The following is a 10740-nucleotide window of genomic DNA, read 5'->3' as shown; positions in this document are numbered from 1 at the left end:
ACTATTTTATTGAGATGAGATTCAGTTAAAAATATTTTATATTTTATAATGGAGGAAATATATATCCATTTTTTGTCAAAAATTATACAAGTGACAATTAAAATATTGAAATCATAAAAAAATAAAATTATGTTTAATAGTTTTAAACTATTAAAATTGTTGCTTTTATTTTTAAAATTACAATATGATCTTTCAGCTGTTACAATATTATTTTATATGTATTTTTTACAACTATTAAAATATTTTATAACATCAGAAACATCATAGTATAATTTTTATAGCATGTGACAGCTTTGAATGGCTTTTATTAAGAATGTGATGTTAAAGATGGATTTTTGTTCTCAATGGATGCACTAGATTATGTTGTGTGTTAGTAGCGTACAATTCAATATCCAAATAGGGAGACCTTTTATTTCTTTTCTTTTTTTATTCATATTGGCATATGAAGTTTTTTTTTTCTTTTTCCTTTTTTATTTTTGTGATTGCTACTCATGCTAATAGAGGGGAATTGGTGGGTGTTAAGCTTAATCTTGCTTGTCCAATGATAGCCCACTATTTTTCGGCAAATGATACAATGGTTTTCCTTAAAGCTGATATGCAAAACTGTACCCTTTTTAAGCGGCTATTACAAGATTATTATTAGGTCTTAAGATAGAAGATTAACTGTGGTAAATCAAGTATTTCTTTCTCTATAAACACTCCTGGTGAATTAGAGCTGAGGTTATTGGGGCTGCAAATATAGGGAGTTTGGATGCTCTAGGAAGGTATTTAGAGCTTTTAGTATTGTGAGGTTGATCAAAAATTGCAACTTTAACTTGTGTTTGAGAGAAAGTAGGCAGGAAAGTAAGTGGTTAGAAGCAGAAATTGTGTTCTTTTTCTAGTAGGGAGGCCATAATAAAAGTAGTAGTTAATGTAATCCCTATTTTTTTTATATCGTGTTTTAAATTTCTTAAACATACTTGTGTGGAATTGGATAGGATTGTTGCACATTTCTTGAACAGTGATAATAAGGGCGGTGGTATTCATTGGAAGCCAAGGGGATTTCTACACACTCTTAAAAATGAAGTGGTTTGAGTTTTAAGGACTTTGTGAGCTTTGATGCAGCCTTACAAGTAGAAACAGCTGGAAGAATTCTACAATAACTTAATAGTTTATGGGTAGGGGTACTAAAAAGGGTATATTTCCCATATTGTTTTTTTGTTAATGCTATGAAAGGACCCAGAGCATCATGGATTTGGAATAGTATTCTAGCTAGTAAGGAAATGTTGTTAAAAGACTTGTGCTGGCAAGTAGGTAATGGTAATTATATCCAGGTATAGAAAGATCTTTGGATATATAGGGGCCCTAATTATAGGTTCCCAAAGTTGGTAGATGCTTATATTGATGAAGAACTCAGTGTATCATGTAACATCCCAAGTTTAAAACTTGGAATCTAATTGCTAATTAAAAGGTAAATTAATAAATTAGTAAATTAATTGTGCTCACGGGCTCCAAGATCTGGGTAGCATGGAAGTTAGATCGGATTAAGTCTAAATTGAGAGCCAAAATAAGATTTGACTTGTTGTACCATGTGTCACGGTATGGCGCAATGCCCCATAGTGCTTGGTGTTAAAATTTGATAGATAAGTCATGAGTTAGGTCCAAAAATCAAAAGAAAAGTTGAGAAAAATCAAGGGCTCAAAGAGGAGGAGTTTATGCTATACTATGGCTTTGATGAGATGTGAGAATGGTTAGAGATGATCTAAACTGGAGAAGCTTGGGTTTGAATCCTGGAGCTTGTATGTAGCTTTGGAAGCTTAAGTTAAAGTTCTTTATCTTAAATAAGTATTGTTACAAGCTTAGTTGTTTGGATGGAGTGGCTTGAACAAATTTAAGCTTGAATTTGGGTATCTTGAAGTTAGGGGAATTGATAAATTGAAAGATTTAGCTCAGAAGTTGTTAAAATGAAGCTATTGTTAGTTGGTTGTGGCTTCAAATAGTTCAATGATAAAAATTAGGAGTTCTGGGTAGCTAAAGTTAATAAATTTAGCTAATGAGTATTTATATTAAGTTAGAAAATTAACATATAATATTTATGTCATAGATTTTGGTCATGTGGAACCTCTCTAAGGTTGAAGGAACCATTGGAGCAACCAAAGTGCCACAGGTAACCCTTTTGTGTTAAAAAAGTTGAGGTAATCGGATGATTTATACTGTTTATTATCTCGTGGAATCGTTTACAAGTTATTTGTGAAATATGGTGAAATTATGTATATGCATGATTTAGAACTTGTAAAGTAAGAAAGGAAAGTGAATTTTGGAAAATACGAATGTGTTAACAGTTGTGTTTTAATTAAAAGTTTAATATGATAACGAATGTATGATGATTGCATTATTTATAAATCATGATAGTAAGGGTGGGAGTTCATCCTTGGTGAAGCAATGTTTGAAATCCATATGATTGGGCTAGTACCACAGGTCATTTAATGTAATAAACATGTTATAGATTGTTACCATAGGAAATCCAAGTAGTCATAATACACCCTCCTTAGTACATGAGAGGTTATGTCATTGGAGCAAATAACACCCTAATTATGCATAATAAGGGGAGTCCATAGTTTGAAAGTAAGTTAGCATGTCTTTTGCCCGACAATTCTTCCATAGAAGGTGAGCTCGAATTAGACTATTTAATTTGGTCTAATTTTGTAGCCTATAGACTCAGTTGGAACATGTTGTGGAGGTTTAATGGATATTATGATCATGCTTGTGATAATATTATTATATATTGTATAACATGTGTTTTGCTATCTTACTTTATATACTTATTTATAGTTTTACTTGCTAATGAATGACAATGAATTATTTTGATTATTGAGACTCTGTCTCATTTCATGATTACTATTTTTTAAATTTGGAGGCAGATAAGAAGCAAAGGAAAGGGACGGGCAAAGAATAGATGGTTATCATTTTGTAATGCCTTGTTTATTGAGTTTTGTGTATATGGATGTAAATATAAGTGTCTCGTTGCCAATTAAAGATGCATATTATTTTTGGTTTGTACTTGTATGAATTTATGCTATGATATATTTTAGCCCGAGATGTATGATTGTGATAGATGTGGTGATGGGGCTGAATTATTAATACAAGTGCATGTATAGTATAAATATGATGCAGAATTCTGAACTACACTTGTATGCTGTGTGATTTTGTGGTATTTTATCTTAGAGAGAATGTTTGGTGAAACATTGGGAAAATAGGCTGAAATATGGATATAAGTATATATTGATCAGAAATATAAGTGATATGGTGTAATGATGTGGCCAAGTAGTGATTATACTTGAATACAGTGAGAATGGCCCTATTTTGGGTGAAATTGAGGTCTTAAGTGACCAAATCTTGAATTTGATGTGTTATAGTGTAATTAATTGTAAATCAAGTGTGTTTTGGTCCTTTAGATGTGATTTGAGCCCCATTTTAGGTTAATGACATAAGGTTTGAGTTTGGGTACATGGATATATGAAATCTGCTTTTAAAATTGTCATTTGGGATCAGCATATTCAATTTTCCAATGCGATATCAAATTGAAATAAAATTTATGCTATTAGTTAGATTATCAAACAAGTTTCATATGGGTATTTGAATCACTTCAATTGAATGTTGAATGTGAATATGGCACTTGTAGAAAGTTTGCCCAACAAGATATCATGAAAAGCCATGTGGTCACAATGCATGATGACACGCTGTGATGCATAGTATAGAGCTAGAACATGTTTCTTTGCGCCACATGCCATAGCATATGGACTTGCTTGGACCAAAGTGACCTTTTTGGCTCTATTTCTCTTATGTTATGGTTTTAAGCTCTTCCTTGCTTCTATTGCTTATATATACACCTATTGTTAAACTCAAACATGTTTTCGAAGGATTTTTGAGATCATAATTGTTTTCAAAACTTTACAATTAAATTTTTAACCCTTCTTAATTAAGGTAACTTTAGGGGTTTAAGGCCCCTGAGATACTTGAGCGCCTTTTTCTGTATTGTGATTGGGTCAAGCGTGCGTGGTTTGGGGGCTTGCTTGGTTTGCATATTAATTCCTAACCTACTTGTTGTATGATCTGTTATGTGAGAATTCTCCGTTTGATGCCTATGGCTATGGTAAGGCCTATATAGTCTGGTTCTGTTGGATTATATGGAAATTCATATGAAGAATGGTTTTTGATAGGGATCCACCAGACGCGTGGAAAGTCATTATGGCCTCACATGCTGAATTAAAAAAAAAAAAAAAATCATCTGTTAAGGGACTTCTTCCAACAAATTCTAACTCTGATGTAATTAACGAGTCTGCTGATTCACCTTAGTTGAAACCACCCACTAGAAGTGAGGAAGTTAATTGTGATGGGGCTTATAGACCTTGGGATGGTAATGCAGCCATTGGTGTTGTGGTGCGCGACGCTAATAGGCCTATAGTCGCTAGATGGTCGGATGAGGTGAGAGCAGATTCAGGTTTTTTTATCTGAATTATATGCTGCTAGAAATAGAAGGGCGCTACAGATTGCTGCATCCTGGGCCAATATACTGACTCTAGTGTTCTCTTTAAATGCTGCTCTAATGGATCATTATCTTATCGAACTCTCTTGAGTGATATACTGGGCATGACTGAATCCTTTGAGAATCTTTCTTTTTCTCTCATCTCTGATAGAAGGAATCAAGCTGCTGACTCGTTAGCAAGTTTTGCTTTAAAGGAGTTGGAACCTTTGGGTTGGGTGTCTCTACCACCACCACCACCTCCACCTCATCTTATTCTCAAGGACTTGGGAATGCAACAAATCTGTGTTGGCTTGATTGGTTTTTGTTTTGTCTGTCTTTTATTTAGCTATTTCTTCTTATGTTTTGTAGTTCGTTTATTTTTGTTGAACTTGAGGCATTGTCCTCTCATATCTGTTTATTACTTTGAATGAAAGAATCATTTCAGGCCCCCCAAATTTTTTTTTTAAAGGCATATATAATAATTTGGCAAGAATTTATTGTTATTTTATTTTTAAAATATGAATTTTTAAATGTTTATGTATTAATTTTATGTTATTTTATTGTGTGAACAATGCCAATGAATCCATTTCCCCCCTTCAGGTGATGATGACAATGAATCTTTCAATGTAACTCTTTCATCATCATCATCATCATTTCATGTCAAAGAAAATCACAACGTGCAAGCATAAGATACAAACGTAGACAAACAGTTATCATCATTCAGAACTATTGCTGGGGATTTTTTTTTTTCCTTTGGAATGAAATGAAATGGAAAAAAATGGCTACAAGCATAGCGTTTTTTTTTTTTTTTTTTTCGGAACGCTAACCTTTTTATGGAATGAAAAGCGTTATACCCTGAAGGCACCGACAATAAAACACGCACTTTTTTCGAACTTCAATTAATCTCATTCTCTCAAGTTGGTTGAATAAGACTCCATTCAAATGTTGATGGAATGAGAAGGCTTTACTTGTTATTCTCAAGATTTATTGAATTTAATTTAAAAACTCATAATTTATTCCCAAAAAAAAAAAAACTGACAGGGAGGTCCACATGTGCATATTTAATCCTATTCAAGAATGCATCTGAACTCTGAGGTCTAAGGTAGTTTATTGCTACAATGCAACTCCCACCCCTCATTATTCTGTCTATTACATTGTTATAATGCAGTAAATGTTTTCTGTACCCTGTTGAAATAATACATATGTGCTGTAGGATCCAACATGAAAATCAAGCGTTGCCCACACCTACTAATCTATTTTTCTTAGACAATATGATACCCTATTTATAGTAAGAATTTTCTAAAACTCATCCAAACCAATTACATCAAAACCAAATTGATATAAATCAATCAAAATTAATTATAAATAAGATTTATTCTGTTTTTTAATAAAACTAATCAACTTGGTTTGATTCCTGTTCTTGCCACTTGAAACTTAAATCAAATTGAATCAAGTTTTGTTATATTCCCTCTGTTCAAAAATATAAAACATTTTTTAAGAAATTAAATATTAAAAAATGTAAGGCATTTTTAATCTTTTGAGATGTAATTATTATTTTTTTTTAAAGTGCTCTTATTGATAATGACTTTATATTTATTATAGAGTGTTTAATAGAGATAAATACAAAAAGATAAGGTTAGTTTGAAAGTAAGTAAATACTTAATTGAGGGCGAAATTCGACTAAAAATGCCTTACATTTTTAAATGAAGGAAGAATTTATTTTATATATATATATATATATACATATAAGTTTGCCTATCTTCCTCAAATTTGATTATTTGTAAATCACTAATAAAAAATATGTTACAATGAGCAAAATATTGTCTATAATTATTTATAATATTTTTTAAATTTAATAATCAAGTTTTTAAAGATAACATATTATTTTTTGTAATTAAATTTTCTAATTAATTGTTAAAAACATTCTTTCATCCTAGAGATTTTTTTGTCCAATGAATGTTTATATAAATTGATTATGAAAAATATCCCATGAAAAAAATTTAGACTTGATATAAATCTAAATCAAATCGAATTATATTGCTTAAAAAAAATTGATTAGAGAAAAAAAAAACTAAATTGGTCCTAAATTTAGATAAACCAATTGGTTTGATTTAGTTTAGTTTTTTTTTTTTCAATAAAAGAAGATTCCACTTTCCTACCAAAAAAAAAAAAAAAGATTCAACTTTGTTCTCCCAAGATTATGTGGAAAATTAGGATGGAAAACTAACAAAACGTGATCGCTAGAGTGTATTAGTAGAGAAAAACAGATGTTACTGGCATATATTTTAGGACAAAAGATAAAAACAAATGTTACACAACAGCTGAGGAAGGAAATTGGAATGACTAAATCATATATTAGTGATAACCTCACAAAACATTGTAGCACCTTTTGTCCTTTTTTTTTTTTTGGCCAGACAGTACCTTTTGTCCTTAATACTGATATTTTAAAAAAAATTCTTTTGGAGTAATTAGTCTCTGAGTCCCTAACTAAGTCTAAAACTTCACTTCATAATGATGCAGTGATCGATCCCAATCCTAACAAGTGATGGAGAATGAGATCATGAACCTCTCCATCTCCTCCACCAGAAAGGAGTTCTTGAATTCTGTGATGGAGGCGGTGTAAGGAGATCAAGCATGGTTTGCTTTTCTTTTGGGGTCAATGGAACGCCCCTGATAAGGTTCAAAGCCATGATATGAACATTGGTCTTTTTCCTATGCTTGTTGTAAGCCCATACTCCGGCTGCTGCACCTGCAACTAGGACCTATTCCCAGAGAACAAGTTGATTTGAATCAGAGCAAATATGAATCAGATTGAAATAAGTTACAAATTCAAAGTGTTCTCAATCCTCCTGATAAAACTTACAGGGGATAGCCATAAAGCTGCAGTCTGCAAATCAAACTTTGGTGCATAGAGTACAGTCTCTCCAAAATCTTCCTCAAGCTTTTTGTAGATCTCCTTGTCAGTCTTTCCACTACGAATCTCGTCACGAATTAACTGCAAATCAGTACAAATAATAATGATTACTATATGTCTAAAAGGCTTGCTGCAGAAAGCTATTGGTATTCATGGTTGAATAATTACATTATAGAAAAATTTGTGCAGAAAAAGCAAAAAAAAAAAAAAAAAAAAAAAGCGCAACAAAATTGGCAAGCAACTTCAAAAACTTGATCAACCTGGATTCAAGCACAATAAATCAGTTATCAAGACTTTGATTTTCTCAACAAGTCCGGCTTATTCTGTTTGATCTTTCCTAACTTCACTAACCCAAGGCCCAAATCCATCAATTTATCTCGATATTGCCCAGAGCTAGCTTCTAAAGGATTATAACATGAGTAATTGCCTTAAAGGCTTAAACTAAGGGTGAAAAAGGGGAAATAAGAAGAAATCTTAGCAAAATAAGAGGCATTCAGGGAAGAAGATGATGGTAGGGGGAGGGGAGCCTATCTTATTTTCTCAAAAAACAAGCATACGTTTTTTTCATGGTAAGAAATATGGAAAGAATTTTAAATTAAACATTAGCACGAAAGAACCAATAAAGTGAGAAAGAACAACTAGATAACAAAGATTGAATGCGAGCTTCACCTAAAAATAAAAAGATTGACATGCTAAGATAAGGCAAAGCAAATTGACAAGTAATTGAAACAAATAATGAAATAAAAACTCAATTGAGATGTGTTAAATAAAAGCGAAGCTTTCCTGTTACATGTTACTAATAAAGTTGCATTAAAAAAAAAAAACTGAACAATTCCCTAGTAGACTAGCTCATCAAACGTTAAAACTCATGCACTCATTTCTCACAACTTTGATTTTGGAAACAGGCAGATGTTCTAAACATGTAGTTCAAACCATTTAAGTTTATCAATCATGAATAGCTAACAAAAAGACAACCCTGCATAAGATTATTATTATTTAATTCATACCACATATTTAAACTCCCCATGTGGAAACTTATTTAGAAGTTAGTTCTGGTACCTTTCTGAGTAGAATTGCAATGTCTGCTTGAGAATCTTCAATGGATTGACTACCACATTCTGTGCACCTTACATTGTGACTGATGTTTCTTGCCCGGGCATCTACTATCTGGGCCTCTTTTACTGCATCCAACTCGCTCCCCATCGCCAAAAGTAGTCAAACACTATCATTTATATTATCTTGCTAAAAGCAGCTGCAAAATCCATTGAGACATAACAACAAATTGTTTGCATGTTAAAAGTAGGGATAGAAGGAATTTCCTTTCTATCAACACATTGTATCAAAAAGCTAAAAGGCCAGATCAAACAGCCACAATACGTGATAATCAAGCACAATGACTCGGTAAAGCAAATGCAAATTCATGAACAATCAACAACCATTGACAGACCTATATTTCAATGCCCCGACAGAAATCTTTGAAATATGCATAGTTGATATAATACCCTTTTAATTTTTGTTCCAGATAATTAGATAGAGCTCAAGCCAAGTCATTGACAAGATCATACATCACAAATACCTTAAGAATTTTCTAAAATGAAGATAATATAAAGAGATTAATAAACAGAATGCCAATACACTACAAATCCAACATTGCAGAACAACACAATCCAAAGCATACAAGTCGCTAGTAATCAAAATGAAGAGGGAAGAAGTATAATAGCCAATTACACACCATTCAAGCAAAAACTAGTAAAAAAAGAAAGAAAGAAAGAATTAAAATCAATCTGTTTCCCAAATTCAAAAGCGTCAATACTCAAAAGATTGCACGACCAGGTTCAAAGCCAAATTAAAATGAAAAATTTAAAACAAAGCAAGAACGACCAGGGAACAGATTCAAATCGAGATTCAAAGCCACAAATCAATCTCACCGGGTTTTGGGAAAGCCCTAGAGTTCGAAGCTTCTACACTACTTGCCTAAGAACAACCAAGCACGGCTGACAACGGTGGACGGCGTCCGACGGAGTGTGGAGTGCTTGTTGGTCGACGATGAAAAATGAAACCGCTGCTCCTTAATTTGTCGGAGGTTATAATTAACTTAGGGTGAGCTTGGCTTTTGTCCGGACAAATTTGATTTATATATTTTTTTTTTTGGGCCAAACGACAAATTTGATTTATATGATTCATATATGGAATGTAATTGATTGATTATGTTTTGAAGTTTTGACTGATTTTCACTGTAACTGAAAAGCATAGTTAAAAATAAATTACAATTACCAGCAGCCACTTAACTAGTGAAGCGTTATGCTAATTTAAGTAGTCTTTTTTTTTTTTTGGCCAGTGAATTTAAATAGCGATTTTAAATTCGAATTCTTAACATGCGGTTAGGTTAAAAATTTGTTGGAAAAGTTTTGTCATTAATATGGTCCTCCTCTTGGCCCAAAAAAAAAAAAATTATGGTCCTCCTTAACTCGAAGCTCATAAATAAATAATAAAAATTCGATTTTGTAAATATATATCTAAAAACTTGGGTTATATCTTAAAATCAATCATGAATTCAAAAATATAATTTTTTTAAAAAAAATCTAAACACTCTTATTACATTAAAATTAATCATGAGTTTAAAATTATGATTTTCTTAAAATTAAACAAAGCTTTATATGTCAAAATTAATTATAAATTCAAAACAATAATTTTTTTAAAAAAATATCCAACATCTTATATGCATGTAAAAATCATTATAATCCCAAACCCATGATGTATAAAATGTGGCAAAAAAAAAAAGGCCATGATGTGTAAAATGAAATTTATATGATTTTTGAATAAGTTTTTAAAAACAAGAATTGTAACTGAGATGTTTGGACTTTGCATACATTATTTTACACTGAATACCAAAAGAAAAATGATAATTATGAATTTTGTAAAGACATGAATAGCATTTGAAAACCTCAAAATATTAAAATAGAAAACATTATTTTTTATTAGTAATTAAAACACTTTTTAATATTGAAATAACTCATGGAAGGAAAGTTGGCTTAGAATTAAAGAAAAATTTGTTGTGATTTGTAGGAAGATTATTTATAAATTCATGAAAAGTTAATTGTGAATAGATACATAATTTTATGAATATATAAATCATTACTTGTGAATTTGAAGATAACTATTTATGAATTTTAAGAAAATTACTTGTGAATTTATAAAAAATTAATTATGAATGGATATTAAAAAATATGAGAGAATCTTTAAATGATTAATTTATAATTAAAACTATTTATATTTATTTACAATTGACATTTTATATATTCACAAGTTATATTCTTTAAAT

General features: G+C 31.2%; 1 protein-coding gene across 2 annotated transcripts; it reads right to left on the bottom strand.

The window, feature by feature from the left end:
• Nucleotides 1-6826: 6826 nt before the first annotated feature.
• LOC129288898 (cytochrome c-type biogenesis CcmH-like mitochondrial protein) lies at nt 6827-9542 on the bottom strand. 2 transcript variants are annotated; one of them, XM_054925710.1, is made up of 4 exons: nt 9393-9542; nt 8478-8670; nt 7368-7499; nt 6827-7266 (listed from the first exon to the last, which is right to left on the bottom strand). In XM_054925710.1, the coding sequence occupies exons 2-4, from the start codon at nt 8619-8621 to the stop codon at nt 7063-7065; spliced, it is 480 nt and encodes a 159-aa protein (XP_054781685.1). In that variant the 5' UTR covers nt 8622-8670; nt 9393-9542; the 3' UTR covers nt 6827-7062. The 2 variants fall into 2 exon arrangements, with proteins under 2 accessions (XP_054781685.1, XP_054781684.1); XM_054925709.1 differs by having other exon boundaries at nt 9347-9527.
• Nucleotides 9543-10740: the final 1198 nt, after the last annotated feature.

The sequence above is a fragment of the Prosopis cineraria genome, unplaced genomic scaffold (assembly GCF_029017545.1).
Source record: "Prosopis cineraria cultivar Desert tree isolate PC_DT_omini unplaced genomic scaffold, ASM2901754v1 PC12, whole genome shotgun sequence".
Taxonomy (NCBI): domain Eukaryota; kingdom Viridiplantae; phylum Streptophyta; class Magnoliopsida; order Fabales; family Fabaceae; genus Prosopis; species Prosopis cineraria.
The sequence above is the reverse complement of the archived record's forward strand: the minus strand, read 5'-3'. Positions and strand labels throughout refer to the sequence as shown.

Excerpts from the sequence above, each read along its gene's own strand:
- LOC129288898 (XM_054925710.1), bottom strand. The coding sequence starts at position 8,621 with ATGGGGAGCGAGTTGGATGCAGTAAAAGAGGCCCAGATAGTAGATGCC. Across the intron at positions 7,500-8,477 it reads TTGCAATTCTACTCAGAAAG|TTAATTCGTGACGAGATTCG; the intron begins GTACCAGAACTA and ends ACTGATTTGCAG. Across the intron at positions 7,267-7,367 it reads CAGCTTTATGGCTATCCCCT|GTCCTAGTTGCAGGTGCAGC; the intron begins GTAAGTTTTATC and ends CTCTGGGAATAG.